We start from the raw sequence: 19,795 nt of genomic DNA, 5'->3' as shown, positions 1-19,795 counted from the left end.
CACTGTAAGGGAAAGGTGCCCCACTATCTCAATCAGCACCAAGCACAGTCCTCAAGCCATGTGCTGCATCCTCAAATAGTTTGAATTAACTTGCTTAAGTTTGATTCTATGGTCAATAATCTTTCCATTGCACCCAAGTACCAGCTCTATTCTGTTCAGAATTGCTGGGAGGTTCCATTAAGACAACAGAAAATAAAGCCTAAAACACTAAGCAAATGTGAGATACTTTCATGCTATTGCCATTCCAGGGTGATCTTCTCCATTCCTCAGTTCCTCGGGACCCAGGGACACCACTTTACTCTTGCTCCCAAGACCTACCCTTCTTGAGAATTTCTATAGCCCTTCCCACCAGGCTCCTCCCCTACTCCCAACACCCCCACCTGCTTCCCTTACAACTCTCACCCCAATCACACACACATACCTACCTTCTCCTCATCATCATTAAAGTAATTTATCTTCTCCAAGATGGTTTTGGCGAGTTTTTCCAGCCAGTCATCATCATTGATGGCCACTAGTGACCGACCTGAAAACTGAGAAAGAGGAAGGGAGGAGAGAGCCACAAGGAAAGGTGGGTAAGTTTTTCTGCCTCATAGAAGTGGGGTAAGACAAAACCAAGAGTCAAGGGAACTCTCTGGAAATACAGAGAGAAAAATTAAAAATGGGGTCTGGCTTGATCAAGGACTCAAGAACAACACTAGAATAATGGTCACGACAAGTCATATATGAAGCAGGCCCTTCCAGGTCACAAGGTCCTCTCCTTTATCATCCTATTGAACTGTGTGAAACAGCAATGATCATTTCCAGTTTGCAGATGAAGAGGCAGTAGTCTGGGGGAGGCTAAATGACTTGCCCAAGCACACACAACCAGGGGTCTTTCCTTGCTCTTCAACAAAGGTTGGGCCTTGTGGGGACATGAAAAGTGGGTCAAGGCTTTAGAGTATCATCAGAGGCTCCAATATAGAGACCAGGCAGCATGAATGGCCAGACAAAGGTTCCCTTGGTCATGGAGGTTCCATGATTGTAGCCTTAGCCATGGTGTTCTCAGGTCCTCTCCTCCCCTAGGATGCTGAAGAGGGAACCTCACTGGGTGGAGAGAGGTATCTCTCAGGGAGGGCCTCACATGGAGGAGTCTTTCCTCCCACTCCTTCTGATTCAGGGTCTTCTCAGTATTATCTGGAAAAGATGACAGCAATGGTGCCCACCAGATCAGAAGGCCCCAGTCAGGGAAAAAAGTACCAACATCAGAACATTCTACCTCTCATCTCACACTCACTACAACCCAGCAAGACAACTGCTAGCCCACTTCACGAGGCCCCAACAGGTTATGAGTGACATCCCAAAGGTCAGACACCCATAGCTGGTCAGTGTCAGAGCAAGGATACAAACCTGAGTCTGTCTGAAAGCCTATCACACTCTCCCCTAATCCTCCACCAACATGAAGGAACAGTAGTCACTCTGGAACTCTATAGAGATACAGAACTCTGAACTAGAATTTGCATCACACATAACATCAACTAGGCGAAAAGCAGCTATTCTCACACTTCCTCAACCCTAACCAGATCCTTCCCATTCCTTGTGACTCAAACCCTTCTGGAGTCTCCCCCACTGCCCCAGCTCCATCCCTCCACCCTCCCAGCCCACCCCTCACCATCCAGGATCCGCAACATCTGGGGTATCTCCTTCTTCCAAACCTGGCCCACATCTGAGTTGATAACAGGATGCAGGGAAGTGATAGGATGCAAGGCATATAAGAGCCTTAAGGAGCTCACACCAAACTCCTTTTCTCTGTAAGGCTTCAGGGAGAGCAACTGAGAAACAAGAAAAGCAAACAGGAGGCAGAGAAAAGAATTTAAGGGAAGAGAAGGAAGAAAATTAGAATAAAACCACAGAAGGGTAGATCTGAAGCTGAGACCTTCCCCACTTGTTGAACATGTTCTCCAAAATGCCCTCAAATAAAACCTCTTCTGCCATGACTCCTGGGGGCCAAATTGGCCCATTACTCTGCTAAGACCCCACTGAATCTGTAGGTTCCTGTTGATATACTTATTACACTGATCTGTAATGACTAGATTATTGTCATTTGTCTCTCTCATTACAACTGTGAACACCTCAAAGGCAGGTCTATACCTGGTCCCTCCATCCCTCCAAATATTCATAATGTCTGTCACAGTGGTGAGCAGACAGGGATACAAAACACACTTATTGAGAAAAATGACATCCAGAAAGGCAGGTGCACTTATCCAAGGTCAACAGAAATAGGTTCGCCATCGAGCCACAGAGGAGACAGGTCAGGCATTTTGCATCTTACCTTCAGTTCCCAGGCTCCATGTCCTACCACTTAAGCTCCAGTTCCCTCTTCCATGCTCTTGGCCCAGACTGCATCTCCCAGGGACTGCCATGATCCTTGGCCTTACCTCTTTACTCCATATCCAGCATAACACTTAGAATAGAGTAATTCTCAAACTATTTAGGGATGACTAGATGGACGGACAGACAGATGAGTGATGGTGTGTGGATGAATAGATGGGGACAAGAATATTCATCCCAGCATCACTTACCACAAGATAGGTCAGTAGTTTCTGAGGGGAGACGACCTGGTCAGCTGAGAGGATAAAGGAAAGGTACAGAGTCAGTGCACTGGCAGCCACCATCAGAGCCACACAGGAGGAGAAAACGCAAAGTGGAGAGGGAGCATCAATGCCAGTGCATTATCACAATGCTTGTGACATTTTTGACTCAGAAAAGGGAAAAAATCAAACAATATATTCAATTTAAAAATAAAAATAATAATGTGCTGAATGACACCCTTACCCCATCCCTAACTCCACCAGGACTACAGGTCAGAAATGGGGTAAGTATGGGGTAAGTCTCCAAATCAGGGCCAAGGAAAAACAAAGGATCAGGAATGCCTGTGGACTCATGACTTTATAATTAACCAACAGTGTTTTCACATCTTGACTCTGGTGCTTCAAAATAAAGACTAGTGGCAGGAAGAAACTGTGTCCAGGGCTGCTTCTCTTTCAGAGGAGGCCCCTTGTGGATCATAAGGGGCCAAGAGGTCTCAGGCTGCTGCCCCGACCCTCTGCTTTCTCACTCATGCCTGGACCAAGTCCCCACTGCAGCCTTACCCACATCATAGTTCTGCACCCCTCCCTCCTCCACCTGCCACCCCCACAGGGTCTCAGCTGCCTTCCACCCCACCAGGCCTGTCCCAGCCAGGATGCTCACAGATGCCACATGTCCAGAGGCTGCCCCTCCCCTGTACTCACGCATGAGGTGGAAGTTGCTGAGGTAGGGGACCTGGCCCAGGGTCCGTGCCTTCAGAGCTATCTCTGTGGCTGCCTTACTCAGAGTCACAAAGGCCAAGATGTTGCTGGGATGACACACCAAGGTGATCAGTATGGGCAAGGACACCTGGCAAGGGACATGCCCAGAGCTTCAACACCAAGAGCAAGGCAGCCCCAATCATATATTCTCTAACCCATGATCTTGTATTCCTTTCCTGGTTTCCTAGAGGGGTATTTGAGATCTGTACATACACCTACCATCCCTCCCATTCAACCATATTCTCTCTTCCTTCCCTAGCTCCTTCTCTCCCTCCCTTTTACCCTCTCTTCTTCCCCCTTTCAGCTGATATTAGTGAAATGTAACTGAGGTGCTGTTAAAATAACACTAGGAAGGAAATGATTACATAGAGGGGCTTTGTGAAATCTGGAACTGTGAGACTTTTAGTTGCCTTCATGGGGAAACATTCCAGATGCAGAAAAAAAAATGCTAATGGTCAGGAGACAAGAGCTTTTCAAGAGTGAGAAGGACTACAAATCCAGGGAGGAGCATAAATCACAACTGTTTTCCCTCCTGGCCCCTCTTCTCAGTTCTGATCTACGAGTCAGTGCCTAAAGGCAGCCATGAATACTTGGAGGTTCTGTGAGCATGCAGGGCACATGATCTCCCCTTTTATTACAGAAGGAGAGAGTGTGGTCCTGAGAGTAGTTTGCTCAAGACTCTACAACTAGAAACCAGCAGTGAGACTCAGACTCAGGCCTCCAGTCTTGCTGCCCAATGTCCTCCTTGTACTCTGCCAAGCTGCTTCTCAAAGGGGGCCCCAGCACCTGAGGGGAATAGATGGAGGTGGTGAGGAATGGGAAAGACAGAACAAGGAATAAGATGGAGGGGGAGTGGAAGATGGGGCAGAGTAGTGATCTGGAAGCCAGTAGAAGAGGAAAAAAAGCCCTTTGACCCCATTTAGCTTTACCATCTGTAGGATTTTGAAGCACATTATTCGAATATCCTCTTCATTCTGAGATAAGAAAAGGAAAAAGTTGAAATCTGAAGTCAATGTGAGGCCTTTACTGGCTTACTCCCTGATCAGGGTCCTAGGCACCGAAGCTCCTCCACATCTTGCCAGCTGTCCCTCCCTCTTCTTGCCCTGGTGTTTTTAACCCTGTCCTTTTTTTTCTTTCTGCCTCCCTGAGGCTTGTTTCCCTTCGGTGCCCTCCCTTGCCTCTGGCCTCTACTCACTGAGGAGTTGGACTGGCTGAGCTTGATGAGGTAGTCAATGACAACGTTCCCCTGGGACAGGGTTAAGTAGTCATACTGGCTCAGGGTCTCAATGAAGTTCAGGAGGGCTCTACGCACCTGTGGGGGCACAGACCATCACATGGCAAGACTGGAAGTAATATCTCAGGGTAGCTGACAGGATCCCTCATGTTCCAGTGAGGACACAGAGGACCACTCCAGATCTCCCTACTCAAATCTCTCTACTCCAAGCCCAGTGTGACTCTTCTGTTGAGTCAATGGTCATGACAGACCACCTGCCAATGAACCTGACCACTTTAGTACTCTGTCCTGAAGTTTCAACCCACTTCAATTCTATCATCCTCCTATAGAATGCTAAGTACTTTTTGTCCCCAGAGACACTGAAAATGGCAGGAGTGTTAGGGAGGGGACGAATCTGAGTTCAGGAAGGTTCCTATGTTGTGGCCTTCCAAGGTAAAGCCAGGAATGAATCTATAACTCCTGACAGCCCAACCTAGGGATTTAGGCCTCTCTTTTTTAGGATAGTGTCATTATTCTCCACTTGCTACTCAAAACGACTGTCCCTGCTTCAGGCACCTCAGTGCTCTGTCCTGCTCAATCCAGAACTGGGAGTCTCTGCTGCTTCCAACCCTGGCAGTGGAGCTTGTTCAAAATACAGCTTGTCAGGATCCCACCCCAGACATGATATGGAGATTTCTCTCAAAACAAAACAGCAGTTGTGTGTTCTCAGGGGTCTAAATTAATGTCATTTAGAGCCGTGTCCCCACCACACTGGAGACACCACACTGCTGCCCACAGAAACTGTTCAGAAAAAGGCTGTTAAGTACTGCCCATTTCTCAACTCCTTCTCAGGCTCTGAAAAACTCCAATGTAACCCAAGGACAGAAGTCTGAGGACAGAACTGGACTGGCTGTGAGACCTTCCTCATTTCCCATCGCCCTCCCCCTCTCCATTTTATACCACCTTAAAGAATCAAGAAAGCAATGGCCCTCCCAGTACAAACATTCATCCTCTGCTCACTGGCTTGAAATCCTCCTGTATCACGATGATGACAGAATTTATCACCTCACTCTGCAGTTTCTCTGTCTGGGACACTAGAGAAAACACATACATGCAGCTAGAGGTCAGCTTCCTCCCTCCTCCTCCTCTGTTTCTGGAGAAAGATAAGAAGACAAATGGGAAGAATTCCAGGCACAGTACTGGCCTCCAAGGCTAGGTGGAGTCTCCGAAGGCATCTCAGCCCTCCCTTGACTCCTAAGCACCCTGAAAATGATTAGCCTGGACTTAAAAGTGATCTGAAACAGTACTTTCATCCAGCTGGCATCTAAGCCCCATTCCTTCCAATCTTACATGGCTAAACATACAAATTCACCTCCCCAGCCAAGCTGTTCTACCCCACCTCTTCCACCTCAACCTTTAGAACTTTGACCTTTGTTCTTTGAGGTAAATTCCCTCTCCTGATATACTGTTGCAATCTCCTTCCTTCTCTGTTTTCAGTGAAATCACCTACGTAAAGCCCATCCCAGCTACCCTGATAGATCCCTTCTCTGTATCCCTGTCATACCCTGCCAACCTTCATTTCAGTAATGGAGTACATACTGTCCTACATTACTTCCCAGTGGGAAAAATCCTCATCTTCTCTGTTATTTTAGTCAGGTTTTTTGTCACTGTGACCACAAGATCTGACAAAAACATTTTTAGAGGAGAAAAAGTCTATTTGGGGGTCAAGGTTTGGAAGTCTCAGTCCTTAGATTGCCGACTTCATAGCTCTGGGCCCCAGGTGAGGCAGAGAACATCAAGGCAGAAGTGTGTGGCAAAGCAAAGCAGCTCAGGACATAGCAACAGAGGGCTGTGCAGTGGTGGGGGCGGGGGGGGGGGCGGACATTGCTCTGTTCACCAGGAACAAAATATATATGCCAAAAACCTATCCCAGTGACCTACTTCTTCCAGCTACACACTACCTGCCTACAGTTATCAACCAGTTAATCCATCAGAGGATTAATGCACTGATAAGGTTAAGGCTCTCCTAACAATCGTTTCACCTTTGAACTTTCTGGCATTGTTTTATACTCCATACCACCTGTTCAATAGTGAGTTTCTTGGGAACAGGAAATGTGTTTTATGTGTGCATTCTCAGTGCCTAGCACTGTGCTAAGCATACAGTGAAAGATTCATAAAACATTTGATAGGAGGGGAAACTCTCTCTTGGAAAATCATATATATACCACTCAAACCAATGGCATGGTAGCTGTTCTAAGCAGCTCACCTGTTTTCTCTTCAATCTTCACTAAAAAACACTGAAGATAGACATTACTTTTACATCCATTTTTGAAAATGAGGAAGTAGAGGTAGAGATTAAATGTAATCTGCCCAAGGTTGCACAGTTAGTAAGATGCAAAGCCAAGATTGAACACACTAAGTTTACTTTGAATTTAAAATCATCCTTTTAACTAATTCACTGGACAGTCTCCCTGAGAAAGGAGATCTCCTTCCTAGGAAAGACCAAGTCCTAAAGCCCCAGGACCATCCCCATTCCCACTCACCAACATGGAATACATCCCGGAAGACCTGAAGGGCTGACATAACCCTGGCTGGATCCTTGGATTCCATGGTCTTTCGTATTAAAGATACCATCTGATCATTGTACAACTTGGCTATTAGAAATACAAGGTAATCAAGGGTAAGTTTAAGTGGCAGTTATAAGGAGGAATAAATCATATTCACAGCAAACCCCATGACATGGGATGAATAAATTAGGGCCCATTACTATGAAGAAAAGAAGGCAGAAGAAAACAGACATTTGTCTAGGATTTGCCATGGAGATATTTTTCCTGAGCTACACCTTGTCCCTGTCCTACCAACCACCTGCCCCCCCACAGATCAGCAGACCAATCATTCCCATCAGTGCTGTAATAATCACATTATTCTCTTCCTGAGCTGGAGCTCACCAATGGAGAAAGGGAATTGAATCCCAACTCCAGGGAATGGAATTGAAAAGAGTGGAGGAGAATCAAGGCCCATGCCCTTTCAGATTCATTAAATTCCAAAGCTTACATGATTAACTTTATATCTTATCTAAAAGGATGGAAGCACACACCCCCATGGGAACATGGGCTCCCACTCTAGTCCAGAGACAAAAGTGAGGACACACATACCTGGGGTGAAGGAAATGTGTTCACTTACTCAACAGGGAGAAAGCCCTCAGGGAAACGTTGTGGTTCTGCACAGAATGAGGATCTGCGTTGGTGATTTTTTCACTCACCTATAGGAAAACCAAGGCCATCAGACCTGGAAGAACTGAAACTATCTCTACACATGGATGGGGAAACTGAGGCATTAAGCCATGAAAGTGTGGTATTTGGCAAGAAGGAAAACAAGAAGATACAACTCAGAAACATGCTTAGCTCCAGAGGGAAGACATCAGCCAACAAATTAATTCTCTGGAAGGTATCACCCTTTTCCAAATGTTCAGTTGTCTTCTTACTCTACTCCATAATACAGAAAGCCTGGCATTTCCCATAGGCATGATGGAGTGGCTTGAACCTTCTGCCCTTTTCTCAGATTTTAGGGGAAGCAACAAAGACCTGTCATCCTGGGAGACATACGATGTGCCCAATTTACCAACAAAGAATATCTTTTTCTGCAGCCAAAATCCAGGCATTTGCCTGCTCCAGGAAAGCCAAAGGTGTGAACAGCTACAGACACCACATGAAAGACACCTGTCATGTGGAGATGGTAACCTGCACTGGGGAAATCATCATCTCTAAAGAAGAGAGACAAGGCAAGCCCAGGATGCTCCCAGCCCCACAGCACTCACCAGCTTGAACAGCATGTCTGTAACACTTTCTATCTGTGACAGCAAGTTGACTCCTCCAGAGCCACTGAGAGTCAGAGCATCCAAGAGTTGACAAATACACTGTGTACATAAAGACAGTCAAGACAAGACTCCCAGCCTCTCCATAGACCCCAAATACTCTTTCCTCACATCTTCAAGGTCTAAATGGTGGTCTAAATGATCCTAATGTCACGTGGCCATTTTTGGACCTTTTCAGGGCAGGTTCAGGGTCTGTTTGTTCCAAAGCTAAATACTGTCATGACCCATCTTTTCACCTTACTTCCAGCACATTCCTCTTCCTCAGGCAACCACCGATCTACTGTCACTTATCTCTCCCATATTTTTAAATAAACTTCCAAAATTATTTTAATAGGACAAATTATTCTAATAGGCATGTAGGGTATTTCACTGTGATTTTAAATTCCCTAGTGTATAAATGAAGTCAGGTAATATGCCTGTACTCATTTGCCATCCCTGTATCTTCTGTTGTGAAGTATGTGTTCAAAGCTTTTATCTGTTTTTCTAGTTTTCTTGAGTTTTGAGAGTTCTTTATATATCCTAGATATATTTATGATTTTCTGTTATTTTTTTCCTTCTCTGAAGCTGATCTCTTCATTCTGTTAATAGTATCTTTAAAGTTATTGCTTAAAATAACTTTTCTTTGAAGATACTACTCAAAATTCTACATGAAAACATAGGGAAATAGAACTTGAATTGCTCAAAGATAACTTAGCAAGAGTACTATAAACATGATCCATAAAAGGAGAAAAATGAATAAACAATATTTTCCCCATGTTTTCATGTAGAATTTTGAGTTTGAGGGTTTACTGATTAATTTTGAGTTGATGTTTATGGCATGTAGTAGGACTTGAAGCTCATCTTTTTGCGTGCAGATCCCCAATGTTCCATTTGTTGAAGAGATTTTCCTTTCTCCAATTAATTGCCTTTATATCTTTGCCAAAAATGGAATAGTATTTTGTGTCATTCCATTGATCTATGTGTCTGTCTTGATGTCAATACCACACAATCTTCATTATTGTAGTTCTGTTATCCTTCTTTCTTGAAATTGTTTTGAGTATGTTGAGTTTTGTGCACTTCCATGTGAATTTTAGAATTTTAGAATTTCAGCTCATTTTTAAAAAGCCACTTGTGGGGCTGGGGTTGTGGCTCAGCAGTACAGCACTCACCTAGCACGTGTAAGGCACTGGGCTTGATCCTCGCACCACATAAAAATAAATAAATAAATAAAGGTATTGTGTCTTACCAGAACTTAAAAAAAAAAGCCACTTGGGATATTGGTCAGGATTGTGTCGAGTGCACATATTAATCTGGGAATAATTGACATATTAGCAATATTGACTCTTCTGATCCACAAACATACCACATTTCCATTTACTTTAAACTTAGCAATGGTTTGTAGTTAATAATGAACAGATCTTTAAAATTCATTTACTTTTAAAAAATTCTTTCAAAGATTTATTTTTATGTGTTCCATATTTTTATGTATATGTTCATGTTTCCTGAAAATATAGCTGCATATCTTCCTTTCCAATGCATAGGCCAATTAGGTCCAATTGCTGGATAGTGTTGTTCCAATTTTTTGTATGCTTACTGGTTATCCACTTGTTCTATCAGTTATTAAAAAGATGTTAAAATTTCTGATTATGGATTTGTCTACTACTTCTAGCCATTCTATTAGTGTTCCCCTAATGTATCTTAAAGTTTTATTATTAAGTTCACAAACATTTAGAATTTTTATGTGTTCTTGATTCATTTATCATTATGAAATGAATTTTTATTCCCTGTTTTCTTTGTTGTGAATTCTACTCTGAATTTTTTTTTTTTTGAGATGAGTTTTCACAATGCCAATCTGGCCACCAACTCCCGAGTTCAAGAGATTCTTCTGCCTCAGCCTCCCAACTAGCTGGGATTACAGATATATGCCACCACACCCAGCTATGGATCCTTCTTTCCTAACAAGACATAAATTACAACCAGAGTCCGTGTGTGTGTGTGTGTGTGTATACATGTGAGTGTTTGTGTGCACTTCATGCATGCTACACTCTACCATTGAGCTATTCCCCCATTCATTCATTTAGACAAGATTATTTATTGAAACAAGGTATTGCTCTATTGCCCATGCTGATCTCAATCTCCTGGGTTCAAGTGATCCTTCTGCCTCAGTTTCTAAAGTTTCTAAAGTGGAACTACATATATGCACCACCTAGTCCAAATAAGACTTCTTAATCTAAGGACTAGGGATGAGCTTCAGAGAGTCTGTACACAAAATTCTATTTAAATGTGTCTTTCATCTGTATCTCAAAGAGGTCTGAGTCACAAAGCAGGTTGAGAACTGCTTACCCAAAGTTGAATGCAACCTGTGCTCTTCAGTTCTTCTGGGTACATTGTAAAACATGACTATATCCCAGTTCCTGTGCCATCTCTTTTGGGCTCTCTAGGAACTGATGACATCAAGAGTCTGAGGAATATGATGATGGGAATATTTCCATCAAGGAAATATTTCCCAGGAACAAGAATAACTTGATCTCACTTCATGAGAATAATCACCTTCTCATCTACACCAAATGTCATACAGCAACTGGCCCAGAAAAGGATTCTATGCTTATACTGGTTCCTCTGCCTTGAATCGCTTCCCTGACCTTGTCTGTCTTGTGAATGTCCATTTTGTTCCCTTTTTTTAATGCACTTATTCTCCATCATGTCAGATTAGGCCCCGAGTTCCTTAATAAGACCCTACAGAGCAAGAATTAAAATCAAGAATCAACAAATGGGATGAATTCAAACTAAAAAGCTACTTCTCAGCAAAAGAAACAATCAGTGAGGTGAATAGAGAGCCTACATCTTGAGAGCAAATTTTTACCACTCACACATCAGATAGAGTACTGATCTCTAGGATATATAAAGAACTCAAAAAGCTAAACATAAAAAAAAGTAGCCCAATCAATAAATGGGCCAAGGAACTGAACAGACACTTCTCAGAAGATGATACACAATCAATCAACAAATATATAAAAAATGTTCATCTCTAGCAATTAGAGAAATGCAAATCAAAAGTACTCTAAGATTTAATCTCACTCCAGTCAGAATGACAGCTATTAAGAATACAACAACAATAAGCGTTGGAGAAGACGTAGGAGGAAAAGCACACTCACACATTGCTGGTGGGACTACAAATTGGTGCAGCCAATATGGAAAGCAGTATGGAGATTCCTTGGAAAACTGGGAATGGAATCACCATTTGACCCAGCTATCCCACTCCTCAGTCTATACTCAAAGGACTTAAAAACAGGGACACAGCCACATTAATGTTTATAGCAGCACAATTCACAATAACTGAACTGTGGAACCAACTTAGATATCCCTCAGTAGATGAATGAATAAAGAAAATGTGGTATATATATTCACAATGAAATATTATTCAGCATTAAAAGAGAATAAAATCATGGCATTTGCAGGTAAATGGATGAAATTGGAGAATATAATGCTAAGTGAAGCTAGCCAATCCCCCCAAAAAAACAAATGCTGAAAGTTTTCTCTGCTATAAGGAGGGCTGGTTCATAATGGGGTTGGGGGTCAGGGGCATGGGAGGATTAGATGAACTCTACGTAGGGCAAAGGAGAGAGAGGGGAAGGCATGGGGGCAGGAAAGATGGTAGAATGAAGTGATGTGACATCATTACCCTAAGAACATGCATGAAGACACAAATGGCATAACTCTACTTTGTGTACAACCAGAGATATGAAAAATTATGCTGTATATGTGTAATATGAATTGTGATGCATTCTGCTATTATATATAACAAATTAAAATTAAAATTAAAAAATGCCTACACTTTTTTTTGCTGGGTTTCTTTTATTTATTTATTTATTTTTAAGTTTTAGTAGATGGACATGATAATTTTATTTTTATGTGGTGTTGAGGATCAAACCCAGTGCTTCATGTGTGTTAGGCAAGCACTCTACCACTGAGCCACAACCCCAGCCCCGTCTTTTTTTTTTAATTGACAAAAATTGTATATGCTATGGTATGCAACATGGATGTTTTGTAATGTCTACACTGTGGAATGGCTAAATTGAGCAAATTAATATATGCACAATATGCTTATTTTTTCTGGTAAAAACACTTAAAAAATCTACTCTGCCATTTCAGAAATACATTACTATTTATATATGTATATATTATCACCATGTCATGCAATAATCTCTTTGAACTTTTTCCTTCTGTCTAAATGACATTTTGTGCCTTTGACTAATATCTCCCAGATTACCTCTGACAACCACTATTCTACTCTGTATGAGTTCAACTTCTTTAGAGTCCACATATGATATCATGTGGTATTTATCTTTCTGTGCTTGGTTTGCTTTGTGAAATGTCTTCTTGGTTTATCCCTTTTGCCACAAATGACAGGATTTCCTTTTTCCAAGGTTGAATAATATTCCACTTGCTATAATATATACCATATTTTCTTTACCTACTCATCTGCTGACACATAGGTTGATCCATATCTTAACTATTATGAATAATGCTATGACAAACATGGAGTGCACCTTAGAAAAAACTTTTAACTTTTCACCACTGAGTATGATAGTAGCTACAAACTTGTCATATATGTTATTTATTTATGTATATTCCTTATATACCTAGTTTTGAGAGTTTTTAATCATGTAAAAACATTCAATTTTGTCACATGCTTTTTCTACATCTATTGAGATGATAATAGGTTTTTGTCCATTTTGTTAACATGTGCTGCATCCTGTTATGTTGAACCATCCTTGCCTCCCTGAGAATGGTGAATAATTCTTTTAAAATACTGTTGAAATTTATCTGCAAGTATTTTGTACAGTATTTTTGTACCTCTGATTATCAGGGATTTGGCCTGTAACTTTCTTTTCTTGAAACATCCTTGCCTGGTTTTGGTATCAGGGTAATTTTGGCCTCATATTTTGGAAGTATTCCCTTTCCTTTGATTTTCTTTTGCACAAAAACATCAGAGAAGGCTTGGTATTAGTTCTTCTTTAAATGTTTGGTAGAACTCATCAGGGAAGCCGTCAGGTCCTGTGACTTTCTTTGATGGGAGATTTCATTGCTGATTCCATTTCCTTACTTGGTCTGCCCATCCATATTCTTTGAGGTGCAATTCAAATGTCATCTCTTCTGAGAAGCCTTAAATTCTTGCATGCAGAACTAATCTTTTCTTCTCTGTGTTCCAAAAGGCCTTAATTCAGTCCTATCTTTACACAGAACCTCTAATTATTGCATTTATCACCTAGGCTGTATTTCTCATAGTTCCCTTTTCCCCATAGAAAAAAGTGATTTTTCTACCTCCACTTGCATATCCTAGTATATACTAGTGACTCAATGAATGTAGTAGGCATTAGCACAGAGGACAGCAAATTTTTTCTATAAAGGGTCAGATAAGCAATAAATATGTATATTTTAAATATTTTCTAATAGTCTTGTTTTTTCCTCTTATGGTCCTGGGGATTAAACCTAGGGCCTCGTGCATGCTAGGAAAGCACTCTACCATTGATCTAAGCCCCTGGCTCCAAGAAATATTTCACACTACGTCTTCCATAGGGTCTCTATAACCAACGATTCAACTCTGCTGTTTTTTAACACTGAGGCAGCAATAGACAATATATATAAAAAAATATGTAAATGAATGGGCACAGCTAAGTTCCAATAAAACCTTATTTTTCAAAAACAGGCTTCAGGCTAGATTTAGCCTGTGGGCCATGTGCTACCAAGTTCAATACATGAACTTCATGAACTAATTCCATTTCCTTATCATCCACACTGCAGTCACCTGGGAAATGTAGAAAGGCTTCAGTCTTGCTGACATCAAAGTCATTAACCGTTGTGTTAACCAGTTCACTTGGTTCTTGAGTTTGTATGGTGACATGAGGAAGAAGAGATGGCCTACTATCACCAGAGCCTGCTCTGCTACCTGTGTACAAGGAGATGAAATGAGCTGGCCTCAGTTTAGGAATAAAGACAGGACAAGTCCTCAGTAGCTTTGCCTCATTCATGTTTGTCTTCCCGGAGCCTGGCACAGTGCCTGGCAAACAGAAGGAATTTAGTAAATGCAAATAACAATTACATCATTAATGAAAAAGTGAATGGGTTTGGTTTTTTTTTTTTTTTTTTTTTCGGCGGGGGGTAACCAGGGATTGAACTTAGGGGCACTCAACCACTGAGCCACATCCCCAACCCTATTTTGTATTTTATTTAAAGACAGGGTCTTACTGAGTTGCTTAGCACCTGACTTTCGCTGAGGCTGGCTCTGAACTCGCGATCCTCCTGCCTCAGCCTCCCAAGCCACTGGGATTACAGGTGTGTACTACCATGCCCAGCGATCATACAGGGTTTTTTGACTGTCCCCTTTTCTGGACAATGGGAAGAGGTAACTGAAAAACATCACTCTCCTTTTTGGGGCAGACATTATTCCTTAACGACACTGTTTGGGCTTCAGCATCAATCCTTCATCCCATCAACCCAAACCCAACTACCCCCACTCCCACCTTCTTCATGTTCTTCAGGGGCCAACGGTTGAACAGAACCCGAAGGGTGCAGTAGGCCTTGATAGACACTGTCTCAGGGGTTATGTCCCTTTCTTCACCATCCTTAGAGCCCATATCCAGATGCTTCCGGGCACTGACAACCAATCTGCTGAGCACTATGAGAGGAGCACAGAACTTCAGCTACCCATTGAATTTTCCTTTCCCACAAAAGAATACAGTCCTCCTATACCCAAACCTAAAAGGGTCACTGGAATCCTGTGCAGGAAAACACCAACCCATTCACTCACTGACTCTCCAACTATATTTTTTTCCAACTATAGCTGGTTCTCCAGAAGCACCCACAGCATTCCTATCAAGTTTGGCTCTTGCCCCCAACCAGGAGATAGCAAGCAACTGTTCACACCCTGTCCTATTCCCACTAATTTCTGCCCTTTCCTCAGGCTACTTGGATCCACATTATCTGGTCTTTTCCTGCCTTTCTTTCCTCCTATACTGACTCAAGAGAGCCTTCCCCAGGGTCATCTGAGCCTCACCATGACACATCACCAACATATCCTCCTCCTCCTCAGCCATCCTCAGCAAGCGCAGGATATAATTCCATGTAGCACCAATGTAGGTGATCGTACCTGAGAGGGAGAAGGAATGGTGAGCCTATTCTAGGGAGGTAAGCTTTCCAGCTATAGTGTACAAAATCTACAGTAGGAGCCATAAGGCTTGGATTCTGCCCTAGATCTACATCCAAAGAGTCTGAGAAACCTAGAGCTAGATACAATTTATCTGGACTTCAGTTTCTTCCACTGTGAGACAGAACTACAGTTTCTGATGAGATTATCTCACAGAACTCACAAGAAAGGTAAAGCTTAATAATGGCTGCTACTACACCATAAGTCCAAACAGCCTGCTAATACACCCTTTTCAAGGAAACTTGAACAACAAAAAGCTGGGCTGTCTGAGGTCAATGTGGGGCATCTGCCTGGATTAGATCAGGACACAACTTTTACTGCCATGTTTTCTGAGCTTTCTGGGTAGTCCAACCCACATGCCCTATCATTTGAAGCCAGTACCATAAGAAAAGCTGACTTCCTCCAGTCTCTGACTTCAGATACAAGTGGTAAATAAAGGGCAGGTGTCATTTGCCTGGTGACTTATTATTTTTCATTAAGGTTGGAATGGAATGGGTTGAGTCACCACTGGCTACTGAGCCACAGAGATGGAGACTGTACTCTATGGTGATTCCCTGCCTCATCCTACTATGACACTATTATCTTATGAGATTCTAATCAAATTCAAAACCAGTTTTCCTCAAGCAAAACATTCCTCATGACCTCCCCATTCCCTCTGTCAAGTGGGGACTTTCTACTCTGCTTGCTCACTCCCTTCTTTGTTCCTAAATGTCCTCCTCAGCCAACCAGGCTCCCAGGCCTTAACATGTTTCCTTCTATGCCATTCCTGGTCTCCAAGAACTCTCTCCTATGTTTCCATCACCCTTCAGGGATGCTGGTTTGTCCCAGTCCTACCCTACACACAACCTCAGCCTGACCCAGGTGGAGCTGTTCCATGAGAAGAACTATGGTGATGAGGGTAGTCTCAGGTCCTAACAGTGACCCACACCCAATGTCCTGTCCTCTGATCAAATTAATTCCTCCATCACAGGGATCCATACCCTGGTAGAGGTTAAGTTTCCCCACTGCCACCAAGAGGCTCCTTGGGGGCAGGCTCTGCAGATCAGGTCTGTCCCACAGCTTGACAATGATCATTCCTGGGAAGTGGGACCCCACAGCCATTAAGACTGCTGTACACATCTCCTCCAGTTCTCCATGTGGCTTCTAGAAAGAAAGAAAAACTAACTGCCAAAGTTAATAACCAAGACACATTCCCCAGGCTGTTGAGAATCAGCTTTGGTCAACAACCAATTCTATCAAGAGAGCAGGAACTCACTTATATCAACATCACACCCCAGCCAATACGCATGTTTCTAATGATGGATAACAAGAGCTTGTTCTTAAGTCTATACAGTCTCTTGTCTAGTATTTTGTGGTGGGGGTGGGAACTGGGGTTTCCAGAGTACAGAGCTTTTTCTGCTGCAGAAAGTTAACCAATAAAATGTGAACAGAAGCAATAACTTTGGAAAATCCCTGATAGATCCAAGGTCTAGGTCAGAAGACAAGTGTGCCAGGGGAAGGCAGGTTATCTGAAAAAGAAGAACACCTCATAGGTGGATAGTTAACTAAGAAAATAAAGCAGCAGATTAACCTAGGGTCATAAAAGTAAATATAAAAGTATGAATGTGAGTTGATAGATACATAGACAACATGCAAGTTTAGTCTAAAGGGGCTAGCAGACAGATGGGTAGTCGTAAATAGGTTAGTTAGTAAACAGATTGAGATAATTAGTTGAGTTACAGTATCAAAGATGACTGTGTACAGCATCCTAGAAGGAGATTTAGGTCACAATCTGAGGACAAGATCACACTTGAGGCCAACAGCCCAAATCCTTCCCCCTTTCCATCTCACTTGTCCTGCCTATTACTTCACTCCATTGCTATATGTTCAAACTACCTAGATCACAATTCTTGACATGCATTAGGATACAAGACATGGACTCCAATAAACATTTTAGAAACCTGAGTTACTCATATTCCAGGTGCCATTTAGCTTCCAAATGTAATAAGCCACCAAAAGAGAACTTCTGGGATCAGATCTTGTACCTTTCCTTTCCCCTGACATAGAAGCATAGACTCCTCACCAACATCTTCAGGTAGGTGATGATGGTATCTGTCACCTTCTGGCACAGTGCAGTTGACATTTTATTATTTAAGATTTTGACTTCTAATAGCTTGAGAGTTTCTAAGACATTATCAGCTGATACCTGTAGGAAAGAGAGAACTCAAGGGGAAAGTAATGTTGAAGGGTGAAAATAGTAAAATGGATAACAATCCCTGGTAGAGAAAGGAACAGGAAGAGCGGACCTAGGGAGTGGATTAAAGCTGGGTCAGGGTTTGTGTAGAGGTGTGGGTCAGACCAAGGACATGGAAACCAGGCCTGGAGCTGTGAATGAACTGGAGACCATGTAGTGTTCTGCTGATTAGAAATTCTCCCCATCCTCCTTGTATAGTGGTTATGTGCCCAACCCACTACTTTGGTGGAGGTGGTCCTGCCCTGGCTGGAGCCAGGAAGGTATCTGAAACATCCTCACCTCACCAGCAACTTGGAGGGCATCCATAAATTTCTTGATGTTCCTTCCTGTGATATCCCACATCAAGTCCCTTTCAGAGGTCGCTAACATAGCTGTAAATATCTCTGTAAACAATAAAGAAGTTGAGGAAGAGAGCTGTTTATTTCATTTAGGAGTTGGGTATTTCCTTAGAAGTATTTCACCATGGTATGGAGAAAATGCACACACACACACAAAAAGACATTTAAGAATAAAAAGGGAGAGCTGGGGTTGTGGCTCTGTGGTAGAGCGCTCGCCTAGCATGCACGTGGCACTGGGTTCAATCCTCAGTACCACATAAATGTAAAATAAAGATATTGTGTCCACCTAAAACTGAAGAATAAATATTTTTTAAAAAAGAATAAAAAGGGATTGCAGCTGTAGCTCAGTGTCAGAATGCTTGCCTAGTATGTGTGAGGCACTGGGTTTGATCCTCAGCACCACATAAAATAAGGTAAAGGTATTGTATCCATCTACAACTAAAAAACAATTTTTTTAATTTAAAAAAAAACAATAAGAAGACATATTTTAACTCCTGATTCCAACTCTGTCATAATATAACATATTAAGCAATCTTTAATTCCAGGAATCTCTACTTCCTCATGCATGAAATAAGTATAAGAAAGATTAACATGAGAATCAAAAATAATGGGATATGTGTTAGTAGATATCAACTTTCTGGATCTACTCCAGTCTGTTGGATAACATCATTTCCCCAAGGTCATACATGCCTTTTAAGGGACCAGTGAGTTTTAAGGGTGGTGAGTGTTTATCCACAGAACTAAAAGTTATAATTATACAAACTACAAAGCATGTTACATTAACCTGAGTCATAAGTTAATATTATTCAGAAAGAAAATAACTTAGCACATTGATTAGTTGGGTCTCAGTTTACTACTATTAAGGATAATTTATTCATTTAAATGCTTCATTTGTTTTTATTAAAGACATTACTTAACCTTGCCATGCCTTACTTTACTTAAAGGGCGTGTGGTCATCTTTGTGGTCCTCATCATTGTATTGTAGTTTTTACCTACCTCACAGAGTTGTTATGAGCATTATGTGAGACAATATAGTAGAAGAGTAACTAGCATGTAGTAAGAACTCAATAAAAGCTTATTATTTTATTCACAATTACAAAATTGAGCACACTGCTTAAATCCACAGCACAACTGAAAGCAAGGAGCCATTCATTGTTGTTGTTGTTGTTTGGGGTGGGGGGGTACTGGAGTTGAATCCGGAGGCACTTTACTACTGAGCAACATCCCCAGACATTTTTATTGTTTTATTTTGGGACAAGATCTAATTGCTGACAAGTATGTGCCACCATGCTGAGAAGCATTCATTGCCATTTTTAGACAAGGCGATGCACATTATACCATGTTGTAGGGATGCAGGTGATACCTCCACAAAACAACCAGAAAGGAGATATGTGCACAAAGGAGGAGAGGGAGGGGAAGTAAAAGAGACACAGAAAGATGCCATTTAAAACAAACAAATGATCTTTTTTTTTTTTAATTTTTTATTGTTGGCTGTTCAAAACATTACATAATTCTTGATATATCATATTTCACACTTTGATTCAAGTGGGTTATGAGCTCCCATTTTTACCCCAAATACAGATTGCAGAATCACATCAGTTACACATCCATTGATTTACATATTG

The 19,795-nt window shown here is 41.9% G+C and overlaps 1 protein-coding gene across 1 annotated transcript in view; it reads right to left on the bottom strand.

The window, feature by feature from the left end:
- Positions 1-370: 370 nt before the first annotated feature.
- The window catches only part of LOC107155006, a 55,082-nt gene continuing 35,657 nt past the window's right edge, over positions 371-19,795 (bottom strand). The window contains exons 4-19 of the mRNA XM_015500770.2: positions 18,112-18,215; positions 17,662-17,784; positions 16,580-16,742; positions 15,450-15,542; positions 14,917-15,071; positions 14,202-14,342; positions 8,357-8,455; positions 7,723-7,801; positions 7,083-7,193; positions 5,560-5,633; positions 4,522-4,638; positions 4,256-4,300; positions 3,270-3,414; positions 2,559-2,594; positions 1,649-1,808; positions 371-1,173 (exon numbers count right to left, since the gene is read on the bottom strand). Coding sequence (XP_015356256.2) covers position 1,173; positions 1,649-1,808; positions 2,559-2,594; positions 3,270-3,414; positions 4,256-4,300; positions 4,522-4,638; positions 5,560-5,633; positions 7,083-7,193; positions 7,723-7,801; positions 8,357-8,455; positions 14,202-14,342; positions 14,917-15,071; positions 15,450-15,542; positions 16,580-16,742; positions 17,662-17,784; positions 18,112-18,201 — 1,632 coding nt within the window. The 5' untranslated portion in view covers positions 18,202-18,215 and the 3' untranslated portion in view covers positions 371-1,172. The remainder of the gene's footprint in view (positions 1,174-1,648; positions 1,809-2,558; positions 2,595-3,269; positions 3,415-4,255; positions 4,301-4,521; positions 4,639-5,559; positions 5,634-7,082; positions 7,194-7,722; positions 7,802-8,356; positions 8,456-14,201; positions 14,343-14,916; positions 15,072-15,449; positions 15,543-16,579; positions 16,743-17,661; positions 17,785-18,111; positions 18,216-19,795) is intronic.

This window comes from Marmota marmota, unplaced genomic scaffold, assembly GCF_001458135.2.
Source record: "Marmota marmota marmota unplaced genomic scaffold, marMar, whole genome shotgun sequence".
NCBI classification, from domain to species: Eukaryota; Metazoa; Chordata; class Mammalia; order Rodentia; family Sciuridae; genus Marmota; species Marmota marmota.
Note: the sequence above shows the minus strand (reverse complement) of the source record. Positions and strands in the feature narration are given on the sequence as shown.